The sequence below is a fragment of the Gopherus evgoodei genome, chromosome 11, assembly GCF_007399415.2.
Source record: "Gopherus evgoodei ecotype Sinaloan lineage chromosome 11, rGopEvg1_v1.p, whole genome shotgun sequence".
NCBI classification, from domain to species: domain Eukaryota; kingdom Metazoa; phylum Chordata; order Testudines; family Testudinidae; genus Gopherus; species Gopherus evgoodei.
Window position 1 is genome coordinate 57,413,751 of NC_044332.1, and position 22,164 is coordinate 57,435,914.

General features: G+C 37.2%; 1 protein-coding gene across 6 annotated transcripts in view; it reads left to right on the forward strand.

Annotated features, from left to right (window-relative positions):
* Positions 1-22,164, forward strand: part of GTDC1 (glycosyltransferase like domain containing 1) — a 288,636-nt gene that overhangs the window by 37,565 nt on the left and 228,907 nt on the right. For 5 of the 6 annotated variants that reach the window (XM_030579573.1, XM_030579577.1, XM_030579578.1 and 2 more), the window contains exon 3: positions 4,015-4,095. The exons of the other annotated variant lie outside the window; for it this stretch is intronic. Coding sequence is in view for 1 of the 5 variants with exons in the window: in XM_030579575.1 (XP_030435435.1) it covers positions 4,094-4,095 (2 nt within the window). In the remaining 4 variants the exon portion in view is untranslated. The remainder of the gene's footprint in view (positions 1-4,014; positions 4,096-22,164) is intronic. 6 annotated transcript variants of the gene reach the window in all.

A 22,164-nucleotide genomic window follows, 5' to 3' on the forward strand; every position in this document is an offset into this window, starting at 1 on the left:
GGCCTAAAGCTAACGTAGGAGACAGGCTGAAAGCATGCTCTGTGCGCCAGCCAGTGGGCTTGTTCTTCAGTGACCATTTCTGTTGCCATAATTTAGAGCTGCTGTTAGGCTCTTCTAAATCATGCTAGGAATACGGGCATTAGCAAAATGGCTTATTTTTCTTCATCCATCCAGGTTCTGTACTGAGCCCCACTTAGCCAAACCCAGTAATGTGGCCTATATTTTGTGTATGTATCAGAGAAGAAACATTTAACAACAATATAAAACTATTCATTAGACTGAAGTATTTAGTAATTACAAAGCATTATAGTATTTAGAGAAATTTGTTTTATGGAAATTGCAAAAACAACCCAATAAAAGAAAATCACACAACCAAAGTCCCGAAGACCCCCACAAATCAGTTTTTTAATAGCATCAATATAAAAATATATGTATGCAGATTGTGAATTAATATTGTTTTCTCAGCAGACATCAGGCTAATAGCTTGGATAATACTGTAAAATCAAAGATTGAAAGTGTTTGCCATAACAAGATATTATTAATTACATATGACTTCTTTTTATCTGCTATTTAGAAAAAATGAATATTTTCATAAAAAAAGTCTCTGCAATAAGTATCACTATTACAATTTAATTTGTCTCTTAGATGCAATTTGATACTATTCACTTGTATACTATATACAGTTTCCCGACTGCTGTTTCCTTTTTAGTAACATCTTTCAGAAGTTAGAGTATTTCTTTCTGAATATAAAGCAGTTTGGTATACTAGAAATGCTTTAGAGTATATCAGCAAGTCATTATAGTGGAAGTGTTTGAGAGGCAATACATTAGGCAAAAAGCTGCAATAGAGATACCTGCAGTGAACACCATATGTGCCCTTAACAAAGTACTGTAATTAGTTGCTCTTATTCTCATGCCCACTGTCCCAAGTGCTGATGTTTATGAAAGGCAAAGATCACTGCAATACCATCTCAAGTTCTGCTCTGTTGGAGTTGTTTATGCTCATTCAATTTTTAATGTACCTATAAGATGTTTTGATGAGGGCATTTAGCCCAAAGAGGTTTGCATCGCACCTCCAGTGATTTAAACACAAAAGTAAGGTTGGTTCTTCAGAATATTTTAAGTGCTAACTTCTGCTCCAATATTAATAATAAACATTAACAAACTATTGAAAAACAATTTCATATTTCAGTCACTGAATGTGATCTTGGTGTTTCATGTTGATAGGATGCTGGTCATTAAAAGTAATGAAGTGTCTGATGTCAAGATAGCCTGCAGTGGTAGAAGTTGCTTACATCTTGTGGGTACCTGATATACTACTTATTTCATAGATATTCAGATCACATGTTTTCTACTTCAGTTGACAGAAGATATCTGAGTAGAATAGACAGTTTTCCTGAACATTTCATGTGATGTCATAACCTATTATATAATGTATGTTTTATAAAGCAATAGTTGAGAATTATGAATCATATTAATTACTAGTTTATGTGTGAAACATCCATTTTTATTTCAGGAGATTTAAACTATGTACATTTTAGAATATTAGTGTTGCTTTAGTATTGATTATTGCAGCTCATTTAAGTAATTATTGTGCTGCTGTAATTGTCCCTCAAACAAGCTTTAGTGTTTTCATCACAGATCTTTGTAAATATCATTAAGAGTGGCTCTTGGGAGAGGCTAGTCATTTCAAAAGATTATCTGATAGCTATTGGTGATGATCTATAAGGTGATTTTCTACATTGGCTTATTTGGGACTTTGAGGGGTCAAAATCCTCTTCTTGACTGGAGGATGTTAACACAAAATAAACCTAACATGGATGCTCCTCTTTATTATGTGATATTGTGTTATGTCAGACAAAAACAATCCTGTTGGGGGTGGAAACACCAACAGTTTCTTCTCATTAGAAAATTACATAAAAACATATTTTGGGAAAAGTGAGAGCAGAGATATGTGTAGCCTCTGGACCCTAATGACAGCACAGACAATCTTCACTGATTTCTAAGGATGGGAGGAGAATTCTGTGGTGAGTCAATGTGGAAAAGGGAGTAGCAAACAAGGGCTGGTCTACCTCCAAAATAAATAAATCAGCCAACAAATTAGGGTAGGTTGCAAAGATATCCTTTAGAAAAAGACCACGGTACAAAAAGATTTGTTTGAGACTCTATTGCCAGTGTAGTATATGCAGTAGAAGATACAGATGTATCAGCACTCCTGGGGGCATTCTGTGACAAAAAATTAAAAAGTCTGTGCACAATATTTTAAAATTGTTCAATTTTTTTTCAAAATAACCTTACATAATCACACCAGTTTCAATTATTTTGGTAATTTATTTCAAAATACCTGTGAGCAAGTATGTCTGGAACAATAAAGACACACACAAAAATTCCCCCAGGACTACAGTGTTAAAGAAACCTCTGTGACAATCCAGTTCCTGTTTCTCTGCCCCACTTCCCAACACAGAGCCCAGTCGGGTGCCCCCCCCCCCCCCCCAGTCCACCTGCAGTGCCCTCCCAGCTAATACACATGAATCACCCAGAACCCAGCCACAATGAGAGTGATCACTGTAACTATGTTTTCATAGATTTTGGCTGTGTCATTTTCTTTTTCCCTAATAATCAACATATTTTTCTTCTTGGTGCTACAGATATTGGTACATCTTTCTGTAGTGATTTTGAAGAACTTCTTAGCAACCTCAGTTTATTCAGTTGCATTAGCACATAAAGGGTTACATTCGTCCTGGGATAGTTCCCTTGCATTCACTGGAGTTACACTGAAGGTGTTTGAATCAAAATGGTTCTTAAGTGATAATGTGGACACAACCACTTTTTTCTTGGAACACTGCTAGCTATCTTTTTCTGTAGTTTCTCTAATTACAGTATTAAGCTATGTCTTCTGTTGTACTGCAGTCAACTCTGCTATTCTTATTTCAAAACTTTATTTGGCTGAATTCACTAATTTTAAATATAATTTGATATTTGCTGAAAGCTTACAAATAAATACACAGCCAATATATAAAGCTGATTTTAAAAAAATCAGCAAACTACAGACCTGCTGTGGGGCCAGGTTTAAAAACAAAAGATTTCTTCTTCTAACATAGCTGTTGTTTGGAGCCCTATCATTTGCCTTTTTTTCCAAAATGCTAGTTATGGGTTACAATAGACAATAGTAGTTTTACTTATAGTGAGGGTGTTAAAAGAAGAATGCAGTAAAAATTAGCTGAAATATGAAGATAGTTATTTTAAAATGATTTAATTCTGTAAATATATAAAGTAGGATATAACGTAATTTACCAGGAAAAAAACAGATATGCTACACAATTTCATTAACCTCTAAGCAGGAATAAAGAAAATATTTATGCAAATAGTATAGGTTATTATCCTCTATCACCTAGGCCTGGTTTATATAGACAACTAATTCTCTGCCCTGCTGTGTCATATTAAAATATCCAATATGTTAATTGCTTATAAAGGTTTAGAATGACTTGAATATCAGTAACACCTCTGATAGTACAATTTGGAAAGAATATATATATTTATCATCATAGTTAGCTTTTTTCCATAAAATAGATACATAGATGAATTTTTAATTGTGTGAAGAGGTAAGCAATAACTGGTTACTATTACTTCTGTGACGTTGATTCATTCCTTTAACATGCAAATTTTAAGTATACATAGATCAAGTGCTTTTATTTTAGAAATATGCCTAGAGGCTGTATTGGTAGGCTTTAGGGAAATATCTGGTTTGGTGTGAAGTAAATAGCTGTTAAATGATCACATAAATTTATGTTTTAGAAGATGAAAAAGTGGAGCTTTGAGTGTATGAGAAGACCCAACTGTACCTGTTATCTACGCTCACAACTTTGTTTTGTTTTTCAAAGAAATCTCACAAATATCACACAATTAAAAGAAAAAAAAACCAAGGGCAGCAAGAAATAAAGCTAAAATATTCAAAATTGAATGTCTGAAATTATGCATTTAAATCAATTTTACATATCTATGGCCTGATTTTCAGAAAAGAAGAGTTGCACCTCTGATTGGATTGAGTGGAAGTTACGCGTGCTTGGTGCCTCTGAAAATTTGACTGCCTATAAATGTAAGTGTCTTAGTCTGTATTTAGATGCCTAACTTTAAGCACCCAAATTTGTATATTTTGGTCTCCATGAAAAAAATAATCTAAAAAGCATTTTAGGAAAAGTCTGAATGGTCTGAGGGTATTTGTAATTGATTTGGCATATGACCTATGTAAAGAAAAGACATGGTTATTCAGGAAGTGCACATTGAGATAAAATGGGGAAGCGGTGATTCACACTTCCACAGTAAAGCAAAATTAATAAAATTTAGATAATAATGTAGCAGTTAAATATCTGGCCCTTTTTCATATTGTTATTGTCTATAATATTACTCAATTCCACACTTCATTTTGAGTTTTACTCTTGGTACTGTCTTGTTGTCCTTCCTGTTCTTAATCTAGAGCCATCATTCTCCCTTTGAAACAGTTGACAATAAATACATTTCATGCCTAACATTATCAGTGTCACAAGGTAGTTCAGTAATTTTGTAAAGCAGCAGGATCTTTTAGATAAAAAGATAGCAGTAAGAAAGAAAAATGACTTCTAACTGTACTGAGGATTTTGTCTTTTACGTATTCCTTCACAATCCATTCTAAGTAAATTAACTTTCATGTAATCTATTGTTAGAGATATTTTAACCAAAAGGAGTGGTAGTTTAAAACTACCAATTTTCCTCCAAAAGTTGAATGTTTGAGCATAGTGCTTCTTATGCCCATTCCAAAAATTTCTGCAGCACTAATCATTTTAGGGCTTATCTACATGAGAAAGTCATTACACCGATTTAACAGAAATTGATTTGAAACTTGATTTACCTAAACTGCTATAAAACCTTGCATAGCACTCTTATTTTGGTTTAAGGGTGCTTTATTTCAGCTTAAATTAAGCTGGTAAGGAGTCAGTCTAAACTAAATTGAGATGAGTGTCAACACAAAGTTTTATGGTGGTTTAATTAAATCATTTCAGAAAGACACCTTTAGTTAAACTGGTCCTAGTTTTTGTGTATTTGGAGCCTTAAACAGACTCTCAGTAATCGCTATACTAAATCAGACTAATATCATCTTGTCCAGCACCCTGTCTTATGCCCTGAATATTGAAGGTTTATAGGCTTTTTTTTAAATAAATTCCTATTCTCTGATTTTGTGGTGATCTAATTATTACTGTAAAATCTGGTCCTTTGAAAACTCTTGGCCTCAGCAATATCTTGTGGCAATGAGTTCAACAGGCTTATTATGCATTATGTAAAAAGTAGTTCTTTTTATAAGTTCTAAATTTGTTGCTTTTAAATTTAATTTAATGTCCCCTTGTTATCTCATATTAGAAGTGCCTAATTTACCCTCTCTGTGTCATATATTAGATTATATACCTCAGCCCTATCTCTTCTTCATAAATCTCCTATCTAAATTAAACAGTAGGAGTCTTTCTGTGTCTTTTCTCACCCTCATATGGAAATATTTCCTTTACTCTAGTATTTCTTTTATTATTCATGTCTGAATCCTTCTTTTTCTGTTTTTTTTAAATCTCTTTTGAGTTAGGACAGTGGTTCTCAAACTATTGTACTGGTGACCCCTTTCATACAGCAAGCCTCTGAGTGCGACCTCCCTTATAAATTAAAAACAATTGTTTATGTATTTAACACCATTATAAATGCTGGAGGCAAAGCAGGGTTTGGGGTGGAGGCTGACAGATTGGGACCCCCCCGTGTAATAACCTCGCGACCCCCTGTGGGGTCCCAACCCACAGTCTGAGAATCCCTGAGTTAGGATGCCCAGAACTGAATACTGTATTCCAAGTGAGGGCATATCATTGAGTTCAATAATGGCATTATTTTTCATTATTCTTTGCTTTCCAGTTCTTATGCTGCTAATGTTTTCATCGTGGATTTTTTTTTTATTGCCACTGAACATTCAGCAGAGATTTTAATTTAGTAGTACACCTTGACACCTCAGGTCTTTTCCAGAGTGGCCACTCAGCTCTTGTAGCTGGTTGCATTGCTTTTAGAACCGAGGTTATAACCACATATTCGATAACTTGAACAATGACATCATCTAACTGCAGGACTGGTTAACAGTTAGAAATGGAAGTGTGTAACAATTTAAGCCTAGCTCTTTCGATGATAGCGTTGTTTACTGAGCTAGTGTCAAAAGAAATAAAGCACTGGTGGACTTCAAGGCTTTATTCTTCTCCATATAAAAAGTCAAATATCTATTCATGCCACATATATGTAGTAGAGCTTCCACATAGCTGGCATGTGGACAGGTGACGAATGACGGCTGGATGATTGGCTGGTTAATTTAGAGACAAATAAAGAGGAAAATCAACAGGAGTCCTCATGGACCTGTCTGCACCACAGTGCACACTTTTCATATTTACAGTTTTAAGTCGTTTTGGACAGATTTTTGGGAACCCGAATGTCTTGGGCTGAGAAGGAAAAAGGTGCCCTGCTTCTGAGTAATCATCTATTTCCACACTCTTAGCACGATGGCAGCCTCATTTGGCAGGGTTTTGAGTCATATCTAATTAATCCAGAACAGAACTATTAGAGTTATAAGGCTTTTTGTCTTCTGAGCTTGGTCATGATGTTTGCTACTGAGGATCGGCTTGCAGTGGATAAAAAATGCTTCCCTTGCTAGTGTGGCTGATGTAGATGTAGAGAACAACTGTAATTTTACATTCAGGTGGTTAAGCCAGATAATTGCATCAGGAGTAGTGGACTGTATCACTGTGATGCCTCCTTTGTATTTGTGAATCGTGCAGTGAGTTATATGTTCCATGGTCGGTTCTGGGAGACCACAGTTGCACAGTGGAAAGTCTTTAATTTTCCATTTGTGCAGCAAGTATCCGCATCTGCCATGATTTGTGCAGATGCACTTTAGGGTTGCCCGTGAGTTTCATGGGAGATCAAAACCAGGGATCTTCTGCATCAGGTCTTTCAAAGGTGTTTATTTGTGGCTTCTTGTGAACGCCATTCGGCTTTCCAAGCTTCCTGAGAGTTGAAGTTGCAAGACAAGCAGCCACCTTCAGCGACATAGAGTCCTCCTTGAATGGGGACCTAAATGCTGTGGAGGAATATTTCCAGAAATGGAGGCTCAAACCAAGCCCCCGCAAAACCGGAGTCACTGCATTCCATCTTGATAATAGGAATGCCAAGCTGGAGCCATGAGCAAGAGCCCAGTAATTTCTTGTTTGAGTGACAGGTATATACCTCTGCTGTCTATCTCTGATCTCATTTTTCTTGATTCCAGGACCAATTGTAGAGCATAAGTCCTTTTCCAGTAGAGTTCTCCTTACCTGCTGAGTAAGTTGCAATCTGGAATGTCCTATGACGGACTCCTATATTCATAACTTCCCAGCACAGAGGGCAATATCTAGTGCATCTCTGCTTATTTATATGGAACTTATTTATGAAGCCTGATTGTCTATTTGAAATCAGTTCAACTTTTAGGGATACAAGTCTGAAAGTCTTTAGTGAGAACACCATGTCTATTGCAATCCACTAAGCCCAAAGCTCTTAATATGCAATGGTATGTAGGATCTTATTTAAAGATGTTCATGATTTCATGGAAGTAAAAGAAAGCACATTTGAAATATGTGTGCATGTATTATTTTTTACAATAATAAATATGAATAGGAAAAAAACATGGATTCATACTATTATTATTAATGTGGAACTTTCTTGCCTGCTATATGCACTGAGAAATATGTCAACCATATATACTTTGATGATTTGAGAGAATGTGCAGTTTTGCAGCACTTTTACATGATTTATTTTTAATTTTGAAAAGCCTTTAAACCCATTAAGTCTGATGAACAGATTTTAAAAACAATAGATTAGTCACCAATCAGCGCTAAATAAACTTACCTGTTTGCTATATTTGACAGCATTTTGGTCCATTACTAGAAATAACAGGGGTGTGTGTATGTGTTTTTGTGAGAAAGGAGCAAGAACAAAAAGTATTATTTTATGTGAATGATGCCTTTCTGCAACATACCCTCCGCCACTGAATGCCCATCCCTCCTTTATTATTTTATTTATTTATACACTTTTCTGCGATGCTCCTATTGTAGCATCAAAATGCTTCAGAAACATAAAAAGAACACAGTTAACTTGAAAATCACATTTCCATCTTAAAATGTTGTAATTAATATATTACAAGTAAAACCAAAGATGATTACTAAAATGATAGAAGTTAGCAACAATTTTTTCTCTTTCTAGTTTGCTTACTTTCTGAATTAAACAGCAGTTAATTTTCACCTAATTAATATATACTTTTTCTCTGCATAGTCAGTGTGTAAGTTGTTTCGTTCTTTAAATACCTTTATAAGCATCAACAAGGGAACAGAAAAATCCTTTTAATTTTTAAGACATTTTAAAAAAATCAGGTCGTAATATTGAAGATAAATTTACCAGAAAATTGATTAAAAAAATTAGTTAATTCAAAATATTCAAGTTGAAAGTATACCTTTAATGACTATATCCTCATGGCACCATTGTGAGGTAAGAATGATTATGGTGAATTGGGACACAGAGAAATTATGGCTTTTATCTTTCAAACACTTAAGTACATGCTTAACTTTATACATGTGAGTATTCCAGTTTGTTTCCATAGGGCTGCAAAAGTCTTTGAAGGATTAATGAGATGCCTAGGATCATATAGGAAGTTTTTAGCAGGGCCTGAAATAGAACCCCTATATCCTCATTTCCAGTCCAGCACTTCACACATAAAGTCCTCTCATACTCTTTGCTCAATGAGTTTAGTAAATGTAGGAATAATCCCTTGCCATGTGTATCTATTAAATAAAGAGATTTTTCAGTTCAAGGAATTGATTCCAAAGTGCAAAACATACTCTTTCAGTAAAATTTTAAAGTTCTTTACAATAAAGTTTTGTAATTGAATTAATTGTTAATACTGTCTACGGGCAGCATTAACTAATTAAATATAAATAATCGTGTTTTTATATTTCTCTCTTCTTCTATCCAAGCTAGAGAAAAATCACTTATATTATGGAAATCCAAGTATCATGTTGTACATCTGTTATTCAGTGATATTGAAAAACTTCTCCAAATCTCTAAGAAGACATGCCTCTTAACCTATAATATTGCGTGTGTGGAACAAATGACACAAATCAAAATTGATAGAGCAAGAAACTAAAGATGCTATGGAAATAATTTAGTAATTATGTATGTGATTTTTTTGTGATTTAATAAAACTGTGCCATTGAGGTGGTGGCTCCTTAGTGCCAGGCTTGAGGTTTTTTGTTTTTGTGGGCTCTCTTTTTTTTTTTTAATTTGCCATTACATATTTCCTATTCGTGGTTATGAAGCCTGAAACTAACAATGGCAAGAAGTTATTACACATCACTTATGAATGGCAGAATGTAGGATTGAGACAAAGGAAGATAGAGTGTGAGTGCGCTGTGGGGTGTGTTAGAATACATATGTCAACAGGATATGTGATTGTGGCAAATTCAAAGAAGTTAAATTTTTTCCATGCCTTGTCTGTCTGTCTTTAATGTGTCTAATATAGCTCTTTATTTTAGATATTATTGGACATGATTCACCATACTATCTAGATATGTAATATATTTTCTTTTATATTGCCTAGACCACACCTTACAAACTGTTTCAATTACTTTCTTTGATATCTGACTGCTCAATTTGTATACATTGTACTATACAGGAATATGTGCATATTCCTGGTACTTTAAGTGTGTGTACCTATGTTGAGGTTTTAGTATTGCCGCTGTTGTAGAAGTTTCTTTTTTTCTGCAAACGTTGTTTAGTAATTTTTCATATGTGTTACAGAATTTATGAAGATATAGTCTCCACAAAGACTTAAAAGGGTTTTTGTAATGGCATTGAAAAGCAGGAAAAAAATGGGTACTGCAAAAGTATTTTATTAATGAATGAGATACATTGGTTCCAGCTGTGACCATGTGATTAGACCTTCACTAGGCAACAATGGGTATTTTCCTGTTGCCTTTATTTGATTTCCAAGAATGTGTCATCTGCTATATAAACCCTTGCCAATATGCCCCATGTAAAACTGGTATTTTGTATTTTTCTGAAGCATCAGCTGCATACCCACCCATATCCCTGCAGAAATATTGTTTCAGTTGAATAGGGCACCTTAGTGCCTATGTCTGATGCTGCATATCAAAATCATGAATGCGTGTTGTAATTTAGTTTCTATTAAATATATCAGTCTATTTGTAGGATGCCTTGTTGCCTGGTAATGAGAGATTATTTTCACTTTTACATTTCTATCTTAATATTTTATTACAGCAGTATAATGTGTTATAGAGGTGGACAAGCCTGCAGATTGAAATGTGGATAGTCCAGATTGTTCCTTTCCCTAGACCATATGGTATAGTTCTAAAAGCCTTTTGTACGCTATCTGTTCAGTTAATTGTAAACTCAGTCTTTAACATACCTAAGAAAGAAAGAAAAGGCGATATAAGTGGACTAAAAGAAAGGGTCCATATATCCTTGGAGAACCTTAGCAAGGTTTGCTAAAAAGATGTAAAAACGCCAAACCCTCACATTGGCATCTTGGTGCGGTTTCACTGTTGGTGAGTTTGAATGTATATTTCTGTATGAACATGAGTTTTCATGTTCCTTGATCACATAAGGTAGAAGCACACGTGGTGGTAGTGGTGGTAGAGGGGAAGAAATCTATTCTCTCAGTCAAATGACTGGGCAGGGGAGAGGTTTTAGTATATAATAAACTGGTAAAATAGTATTTTTCCTCAGGCAGACAGCTTTGCCAGTGGGTGATGTACACTAAGATTTATGACAGATGGGAAGTAGGATTGCTAATACACCTACACAAGTTTTAGCTTCTGATGTTCCCAGTGCTCTTGATGCCTAAGAAGTTTGTGTTCACGTTTTGTTTTGATGTTGTCCGATGCATGGTGTTAGGAGAATGGAACAAAGGCCCACTCTGGATCTTCATGTGCTAAGATGAGAATAATTTATCCCAGTCCTCACAGAAAGTGTACTATGTAGGAAAACCATTGAATCCATGGGCAAGAAGATTTTAAATTTCATCCTCAAAGTCTGTGAAACAAAATGTCATATTCCATCATTACACTGATATGCCTTAAGTGTAATTGTCCTTGAAAATGGCCAAAATAAACATGTGAAAAGAAAAACTGGGTGGGAAAAGTCATGCCTACTGCTTAATATGCTATTTATTGTCTCCTTGGGGCTTCTGTTCTGCTCTTAAATTACAAAAATTGGGAATTTGTTGGGTTAATAGACACATTCAGATTTTCTAATATTGCAAAATATGTTTTTAAATATTTGTCCTTATTTATAAAATAGACTGTTAGGGTCCAGGTGCATGTGCACTATTAAAAACAGATTTCAAATTTATAGAATAAACCAACACTATAAATTTTCCTTTCTCACCCAATTTTTCATGACCAACAATTTCTAGCCTTCTCAACCCATCCCCTTGAAAGCTTGAGAGAACAGGTAGGCCTTGCAGCAATTCTTAAGACCAGTAAGTTCATGCTTTGTCAGACCTAAGTGGGAAGTGAATTCTGGAGTCAAGGGCCCTTCATTGAAAATGCTCTTCTGCCAGCCTCCCCCGTTTTAAATTAGGAGGAAGTTAGTTCAGGCATCTTATCTGAGGCAGGTTCTGTGGTAGGCAAGACTCACACAATTTAGGGCTTTGTAGGTAAAAATTAACACCTTTAATCACACTTAGAAATCAGAGTAGAAGCCTGTTACGGTAATTGAGCATGAGACTAATGTGCTACCTGTCAAAGCCTGACTAAACAAGTTTGCTGACCCATTCTGCACAGTCTGAAGTTTCAAAATGATCTTCAGATATAGCACCATGCAGAGCATGTTGCAATAACTCTATTGCGAGATGTTGGAGGCAAAAGAGTTTATAATTGTAGTGAGGTCCGCATCAGGAAGAAAAGTACATAGCCTTCTCGCCAATACAGATGAAATAAAAGCACTTTTGACCATTTCAGAAGCAGGCATAGATCCAACAAGATTCCCCCAAATTGAAAACTTGGGCAATAAATGATAATACAATTATGTCTTTTTACTAAGATAGTGTAACCAGTTTAAATAATGTAAAGGCAACTAAAGGCAAGATGCTCATTGGTATAAGTTGAAGTAGCTCAGTTTTTGCTCAGACTGGCAGCCCAAAATTTCAAATGAAAATAGCACCTGCAAGCATGAATAAACTGAGAAATAAAAGAAACAATGATTTTTGTGCCTTTTGAAACTTCACAGTTCCGAGATGATTAAAGATGTACAGTTTTCTTGTTTTATAACACCGGGCGTGGTCAAGCACCCTGGAATGGACATTGCTCAGCCAAATGTAAATTTGGGATTACAGTATACTATGGCATGTCATGCATGCCAGTGAAATGAGAGGCATATCACTTACATACCATACTTTGGTTGTGGTATGAAGTTAGTGGGAGCCAAGTATGCATCTGTGGGCAGAATTTGGTTCTTATGGTCTGAGCAATTTACAGGCATTGAAACACAAGGAGCAGCACTTAATGATCTATGAATCCAGCTACAGTTCTGAGAGGGTGTAACTAAGCAATGAAAGACAAAACAGTGACTGAACATTTGCTAGAACTTCAATATGCTGAGAATAGCCCTCAAAACCACTGAGTTACCTCTTACAGCTAATGCCTCATGAACAAAATTACCTGCTTCTTTTCCATATAGCAAACAGCATTCAATGTAAGTTCACTTGTATACTTCCCAACAGATAATGCAAAAATGATGTAGTAACTTATTTCTATGATTAAAGAGACTTAATTTAGCCATTTGTGCTGATTCCAAAATTTGAGAAATATCGAAAATATTAGCATTTCTTCAAAAAAATATAACTAACACTTTCGCAGCAGATTCTACTTGTTAAATCTAATTATACTTTTAGTATTTGTTTCTTTAGTTTGAATGACACACGTGTCCATTCAGTAAGCACTTAATGCCAACTTAATTTGTAAGGCGGTGAAATTTTATAGTGTTATTTTAATTAGAAACAACCTTGTTTGATTTGTAAAAAAAAAAAAAAAAATTTAGTTGGTTATGAGAAAAGAAAGTTGCACAGTAAATATCTCCATATAGAAAAGATGTGAACATTTTTCTTAAAACTAGATAGAAAATTCGTGTTTTTTGGTCCTTCAGTTAGTAGCAGATGTATCACAGAAATTATGTATTATTATTATAAAGCATAGTGCCATAAATGCAAACAGTGTTTCATAAACATGGGTAGGACACAGTCCATGTCCAAATAGCTTACACTATAAATAAGACAAACACAAAATTACATCAAGAGAAGAATGTGGGAATTACTGATGAGACCAAAGGAGGAAGAATGTATTTAATAGGTAGGTTTTAAGGTGCGACTTAAAGGAGAGGACAGATTAGCAGATAAGCACAGTAGAATTTTTCTGGACAGAGGGGAACTGAAGGCATGAAACAAGGATTTGGAAAAGTAGACAAAGAAAACGGTAAATGGCGAGGATTAGTTAATTGTACTACTACATGCACTGCTACAGATTAGGGACCGAATGGCTAGGCAGCAGTTCTGCAGAAAAGGACCTAGGGGTTATAGTGGACGAGAAGCTGGATATGAGTCGACAGTGTGCCCTTGCTGCCAAGAAGGCTAATGGCATTTTGGGCTGTATAAGTAGGGGCATTGCCAGCAGATGGAGGGATGTAATCATTCCTCTCTATTCAACATTGATGAGGTCTCATCTGGAGTACTGTGTCCAGTTTTGGGCCCCACACTACAAGAAAGATGTGGAAAAATTGGAAAGGGCAACAAAAATGATTAAGGGGCTGGAGCACATGACTTATGAGGAGAGGCTGAGGGAACTGGGATTGTTTAGTCTGCAGAAGAGAAGAATGAGGAGGGATTTGATAGCTGCTTTCAACTACCTGAAAGGGGTTTCCAAAGAGGATGGATCTAGATTGTTCTCAGTGGTAGAAGATGACAGAACAAGGAGTAATGGTCTCAAGTTGCAGTGGGGAAGGTCTAGGGGATATTAGGAAACACTTTTTCACTAGGAAGGTGATGAAACACTGGAATGGGTTACCTAGGGAGGTGGTGGAATCTCTTTCCTTAGAGGTTTTTAAAGTCAGGCTTGACAAAGCCCTGGCTGGGATGATTTAGTTAGGAATTGGTCCTGTGTTGAGCAGGGGGTTGGACTAGATGATCTCCTGAGGTCCCTTCCAACCCTGATTTGCTATGATTCTATGATCATGGAATGTTGCTGCTCGAACAGTAAGGAAAAGACAAATTGTGAAGAGGCAGTATTAAAAAGAATAAAGCGGTAAGATTTAGGGAGAGATTGAACATGGAAGTGCAGGGGACGGGAGTCAAAGATCATACTGAGATTACAGGCAGACAGGAAGGATAGGAAAGTTGTCAGCAGAGATAGAGACAGAAGGTTGAGGGAAAGCATTCTGGATAGAGAGGCAGATTTGGGAATTGTCACACAGAGATGGTAGATGAAAGCATAGGAATAGATAATGTCACTGGAAATAGTAAGAGAAAACAAAATTTTGTGGAGTTCTCAGGGTGAGGCGGCATTAAAAAGAGTAGGGAAAGATGGAATTACAGGATACGAGACAAACCAGGAGAGGTCAGAAACATGGAAGCCAAGGTGAGAAAGCAGAGGACTCAGTCATACAAGAAATAACTCATACAGTCTAAAGTAGTACAGAGTTCTTTCTAGCACAGGAATTATTCACCATCTCACCAGGTTAGGAGTGGTATTAATATTTGCAGAATATAAATTTTCATTTTGTTACTCTAAAGTAGCCTTGCAAACAAACAAACAAGTCAAAATTCACCAGCCCAGGCACAATATCTGCTTGCCTGCACATTGCCATGAGGATTGATGTTAATGAAAATCTACTAATATCTTCCAAAAATAGTGTTAATCTGAGGCAAATAGAATTTTCCAGGGCTAATCTAAAGAGAGGCTGTTTAATGTAATAGGTAGAGGTAGGGAACTGGGAGTCACTACTACATTCCATTCTTTGCTCTGCTGCTGAGTTGCTGTTGGAATTTTGGGAAAATCACTTAATTTTTAATTTCAGGTTTCTTATAGAGTAAATTAGAGAAAACAATACCTGCCTACTTCACAGAGGCATTATGAAATTTAATATTTGTAAAAGTCTCTGGCATCCTTGGATGAAACTGGATAAATGCAAATCATTATTAATAAAGGGAAAATGTGAAGTAGAATGTTCTATCTTATGTTAGAAAGAAATAGGGGGGGGTTAGTATTTTTGTTGTTCTAAGCACATTTTTAAAAACCTATATGAAAGAATGCTGGGTTAGAAGTTATGTAGTCGAGTGCTTCTCAAAGTCGTGCCAACACTTGTTCAGGGAAAGCCCCTGGCAGTCCAGGCGGATTTGTTTACCTGCTGCGTCCGCAGGTTCTGATGATCGTGGCTCCCACTGGCCGCGGTTCGTCGTCCCAGGCCAATGATGGCTGTGGGAAGCGATGTGGGCTGGGGGATGTGCTGGCTGCCTTTCCTGCAGCCCCCATTGGGCTGGAGCGGCGAACCGCGGCCCGTGGGAGCCGCAATTAGCCGAACCTGTGGATGCAGCAGGTAAACAAACCGACCCAGACCGCCAGGGGCTTTCCCTGAACAAGCAGCATCCCGACTTTCAGAAGCACTGATGTAGTCATTAGGTTTGTTTACTGAATGCACGTTGCTTATAGTTATTTAGTAGTTTGGATTTATAAACTGGCTATGATGCTTTGTTCACAGAAAGTTTAGGTGCTCAATTTAATACTTAAAAGTGCGACAACTGAGTACCTCTTGTGTAGCCATAAAAAAGATATTGTCTGTCTATAAAGCTTGTCTGTCAGTTTTTTGCAGGTTCAAAGTAGTAATGTTAGGGATGATGTGTTCTGGGACAATAAGTCAACAAGACATAATAAAGTTCACCAAGGATATGTTGAATTTATGTCTGTGTGTGTGTGTGTGTGTGTATATATATACACACACTGTCATATTGTAAATATAAGATCATATTTTAAATCAACCTATATTTATGTAGATACTAGATACATTATTTGAAATGTGATTTATATTTACAATATGCCAATGTTTTAGGTGTGAAAGCATAGAAGGGTCTTTATTGCACACACATGGACACATGTTGGTAATTTTTTTAAATTAAGGGTTTTCTTTAAGTCTGTCATTAGTCAAATGATTTTATGGAATGTATTTGTTATTACGGAATGTATTTGTTTATCGGTATGCTAGATTACAAGACAATTTACATTACAAGGCTGATTTTGAAATTCTCTTGATCTACTCCTGTACTCACAATTTTTTTTGAAAAAAAAAAAAAAAAGTTGTTTGTTTACCCCATTGAGCCCAAAGGACACAAAGAAGCCTCTGAAATGTTTGCAGCTTTATTCAATATAGCCACTGCTTACAAGCACAAAAGAGCCACATCTACAGTATGGACCAAAATTGCTAGAGGGTAGAAATGCTTTGGACACCAAGCATTTAGGTTGCCTTTTCCAAAGGGGTTTTAGGGAGTTAGGCACCCAGTTCTCATTGAAATTCAGTGAATGCTGGGCATCTAACTTCCTTGTACATCTGAAAATTTCAGCCTTAGCATTGTTTAAAACCATTTTGATTGAAATTTTGATTGAAATTTCTTGTGTTTCATCTGTGGCTAGAGGAAAAGCTGACAGATGTTTGAAGAAAATCAAATGAGCTAATGAGTTAAAGCAAAAGTAGTGTTTTTTCTCATATCAAAACTTTATTCTTTTCCCATTCATAACTCAAAACCAGTGTGGTCTAATAGCTAGCTAGTAAGTCTACTTTAACTCTCAGTGAGAATAATTTCAAAACATATTGACGGTCAAATTTCTTTAAGTTGGGAATGCTATAAGGTTTACCCACGGACAAAAGTGTTGTGAGCCACCTGGCAAACTTTATAAATGTTTCTGGCATGTCAACAGACATTATAGGTGTCATCAGGCACCTGGCAAATGTTATAAAGGTCAACAGTATGTCAGCTGTGTTTATAAATAAGCAAAACCACATGACTATGTCTGCATTTATCAGCCAAGAAATACACACCTTGGATGTGCTAATGTCCAATGCCTCAGCACTGGGAGCTGTGCATTTATTGGCTGTCGAGCACACAGCCTGGAGTGCTTATAATGTGGCTTATGATGAACTTTAAAAAAACAACAACATTGAAATATAAGACATTTTCTATTAGCGTGCTCAATCAAATGTTTCCATTAAAATTAAGAAAATAGTTACCCAGAGATTGATCAGAGGAAAAAAGATACTTCAAATCAAGGTTCTCCAGTGTCTCTTTCTCTCACCCTTACATACTCAAAGCACCTGAGGAACGTGATTCAGCCTCCTCCTTCCTTGGTGGTAGAAGAAACAGCTGGAGAATTGCTTTCATTTTAAACTCTACTTCTTTGCTGGAGGATACTGGAAGGTAGAAGCAGCAGCCTGAACCAGCTTTCCTGGGCACTGTCTACACTGGAGAAATTTGGCATGCTGATCAGTGTGTGTCTGTTCTAGCATGTTTGTAATAACCTCTTGTCTGCTAAAGCAAGTGCTCCCAGCTGTGCAGACACATTACAACCACTGTTTGGATTAGGTTTACTCCAAACAAAGAGAACCACCATGGGGTCCATTGCTGTGCCAGTCTCCGCTGGTTCAACACAAGTGTGGCTGGAGAAGGGTGGTATAATAGCTGCAGCAGATCAAGCAGATCATCCTTCAGTGCACACCCTAGTCACTATCTAGTTTTACATTATGTATTCTGCATAGGGATCAAGTAGGTCTGTGTAAATAAACCTGAACACATTGGTAGCTCGTTGCAAGCTATTTTCACAGTAGACATCTTCTTATATCAATAATATTCCTTACTGCTGCTTTGCTAGAAGAGGGATCGTGGCAGCCTGAGTAGCTGTTGCTTTTAACTTTCAATGGGCCATTAACACAACATGGTATATTGCCTTCACATTTAGGCAGTGGGGACTCTGCTTAAAAGTGATGTATGACTTGACATAAAGCTGGAGGAAGGTATAGCTATGATTGAGGGCAGGGGTGGATTAAAGATCTTCAGCCTTCCTCCATCAACTTGAAGAGGAGGCAGAACCAAAGTAATTTTTAAAAAGTTATCATCTTCACCCTATTCCTTTTTTCCTTTGCAGTTTGTGTGATGATGTGTATGAGGTCGGCAAGGGAGCCTTATAGTCCTAATATGTATTTGTTGTAGCATGTGAAATGGAGGCCCCTTCAGCAAAAAATCTCAGCTTTCATCCGTAACAATGATGGATATTGTAGGTGTCACTAGGCACCTGGAGAGCTTTATAAATGTTGCGCCAACATTGTTTTTGAGTGCGTTTACCGAGGAGAAAAGGACTCGTGGCTGTTCTATGTACTGCTGATAAACTGGCAAAGTTTCTCTGTGATTTAAGCCCTTGATTATTATACTACACCCTATGCTTGTATATACCATTGCTGTGGAAAAAGTAACTTGGCTGTTATAAACCAAGCACTTTTAAATCAGTGTAATCCAGTCGCTATAACACACCCAGTGTTTGTAAGCGCTGGTGTCTATGACAATCTCACAGCGATTTAAGCGCTGTCCTGTGTGCTAATGGTATTTATAAGTAGCATGAGCTATTAACAGTTCTGGAGGCCTGTTGATGCTGTTTGTAATAGCTGCAGTCGATCCTGACTACCTTATGCATCTCGAGCTCCAGGACTTGTCTCTTTTATCAGTTAAGGACCACTCAGCTGCCATATTAGCCTTTCAATCTCCGTTCCAGGTAAAGTCATTCTTCGATCATAACATGACAGTCCGGTTCTTGAAACGTCTGGAGCAACTCTACCCCCAGGTCTGAAACCCAGTTCCTCCATGGGACCTGAATCTGGTGCTTGTGCATCTCATGAGAGCTCCCTTCGAGCCCTTGGCATCCTGTTCCCTTCTTCTTCTCTCCTGGAAGGGGTCATTCCTGGTGGTGATAACTTCTGCCCAAAGGGTCTCTGAGATTAGGGCATTTACCTTGAAGCTGCCCTATACAGTGTTTTTCAAGGACAAGGTCCACTTGGGCTGCATCAGGCTTTCCTGTCCAAGGTGGTTTCGCAATTTCACATGAACCAGGACATATTTTTGCCAATCTTCTTCCCAAAGCCTTGTAAGTCATGAGGAGGAACATAGGTTGGAACATCAGGAGAGCACTAGACTTCTACATTGAGAGGACCAAGCCATTTTGCAAGTTGTTCATCATGGTGGTGGATAGGATGAAAGGTTTTTGAGTGTCCACCCAGAGAATTTAATCTTAGATCACCACCTGCATCTGATTTTGCTATGAACAGGGAGAAGGTGCCTCCACCATTATTGTAACCACCCAGTCAGCTAGAGCACAAGCCTAGTTGTCGGCTTCCTGGCCCATGTGCCAATTCCAGTTATCTGCAGGGTCGCCACCTGGTCATCCATTCACACATTCATGTCTCACTATGCACTTACCCAGCAGCCTGAGGCGACGCCCGCTTCGTAGAGCAGTATTACAAACTGCACAACTGTGAACTCCAAGCCCACCTCACTGCTTGTGAGTTACCTAGAATAGAACGACATGAGCAAGCACTCAAAGAAGAAAAAATGATTATCTACCTTTTCATAACTGTTCTTCTCAGTGTATTGCTCATGTCCATTCCATTACCTGCCCTCCTGCCACTCTGTCGGAGTTGCTGGCAAGAAGGAACTAAGAGGGAGTAGCGTCAGCAATGCCTGATATACCAGCATGTGAATGTGGCACCACAGAGGGTGCCACAGCCGATCCTACGGATACTGCTAAGGCAAAAGTCTCCAACAACTGTGCACATGGCGCGCACACACCTAAAATGGAATGGACATGAGTACACATCTCGAAGAACAATAGTTATAAAAGGTAGGTAATCATTTTTTCAGGCTTCAGATTGGTGTAAACTCTATCAGAACCCTGTCAATGTTTGCAGTTTTCCAGGCTCAGATTCTCTGGTGTGCCCAGTTTCTATTGGGTGCAGTAGAAAGAGAGCTGATTCCAGTTCACTGACTCTTCGACTGGTTATACTGGGCAATGATTCCATCAGAATGTTGCTCTGACTCCAGTCAGCTGGTCATAATTCTCAAGGGAACATTTTGCCAACTGTAGATAGCCAGAGATCACAACCTGGCCATGGTCCATAACTCCCTGTCATTTTAGGATTGAGTGGGAGATGGCAGAATAGGAGCCAGCTAAACTGGCTCTATGCCTTTAGGGACTCTCTACTGCCAGGAAAATCCTCAGTGGGAAAGTTTAGACCAGCAACCACTCCCTTTGTTCTGCTGAATTGGGCCAGAGAATCTGGCCCTATGGATTTTTAAATCTGTATTTTCACTGACTACTGAAAAATATCAATGAGAACCTAAAGTTTCTTTTCAAAATGTAAAGTTGGCTCTGCTGTACAATTGTTTCAAAGTACTTGTGTACCTTCACCCAAAATAAGAAATTTACCTGATAATATATTAGTATGCCAAAGCTAAGCTTCCTTATACAATTACATTTTTTCCTGTGTTGCTGCTAACTGCTGAAGCTCATTCCTCCATCCCTGCAAGACTTACAGAAAAAGGCAAAAGAGGGGGAGGAGTTAAGACAATGACTCAGTTACCTTGTCATACTTCTCATGCTTCCTCTGTTTGTTATTTCTTCTCTGCTGCTTTTCACAGATGGCAAAATGAGGTTTATTGCAGAAGAAAAGTAGATTCTTTATCTCCTTGTTTTCAGTAGGTATCTGTCGCCTTTTCAGTTAGCCAACGCTATCGGGTGATCTCCTTTAACTTATGCCATCACAACTATACTGACATCATATGACAATAGGATATATGTAGTACACTCTATCTGGATGTACCTAGACATTTTCAGAAGCAGTTAATACTGCTAACTTATCCAGATACTTTCAAGAGTTTTATGCTAGAATTATATAATGAGTTCCTTTAGAAATCATCCTTAACGGTGCCAAACCTCTTTGTCCACCATATTTGACAACTTTCATGTTATACCCAGATTGTTCTTTTAAGCAAAGGAGCGATACCATTCTGTAATCTGAAGAACAGTGCATGAATCTAAGATAGAATATAAACAGAAATATTCTCATAATGGGAAGAAATCTTCTAATACAATAATTTTAAATCCTCCTTAAGTGTCCTTTGACACTTTACCAAATCTCTGAAAGCTTTCAAGAGGTTTTACCACAAAAATAGTTAGCATAATGCTGACTGGACACAAGAACCACAGGTGTTATATAATGGACTTCTGTTTTCAGAATGTTAGTTAGAATTGGAATAGTTGGTTCAACACTCTTTGTTTGAAAGGACAGGATCTGTACAGAGGATCAAACAAAATTTCCACCTGACAATTCCATTTGAGTGACTGCAGCCTTGAAAGCAGCTTGTAAAATCACAAGAATGTCATACCTAAATTACCACAGAAATCTAATACTTCAATTTAATATAGATCCTTGGAACAAATCAAATTCTGATGATTAATTCCAGTCCCTTGAAGAGAGTTTTTGTGGTTTGAAAAATCCTCATGATTATCATTTTAAATTCCTTGTGTTTTATAGCTCTTCAGGTGAGTAAAAAGGATGTCTTTAATCCTCTTTTTGGTGGTCACCATACAACATTACTGATTTTCATTGAAGAAACTGCAGTGGAATCTGGTGTGAATTTCCTTCAGTTCATCATCATCATCATGATGTTCCCATTACGCCTCTGGCGATTAGGGCAGCGACAAAGCTCCTCCACTCCTTAGGTTGTCATTGTATAATCTTCATATTTAGGACTTTTACTAGATGTCATAGGACTGAGAATAAAATTCATCCTTTCCTTATTGTGGATACAGATATGATTGAAGTTATGTTTAAAGAAAACATAAATCCCGTCTTCATTTAGACAGTATTTCAAGTTACTAGATTCCATCTCTAACACTACTCTGGCTAGTAGTCATTTAAGAGTGCTAACCAAAGATCTCAGACCCCCAAAAGGAAAATGAACAATTTCAGTAACTTTGACTCC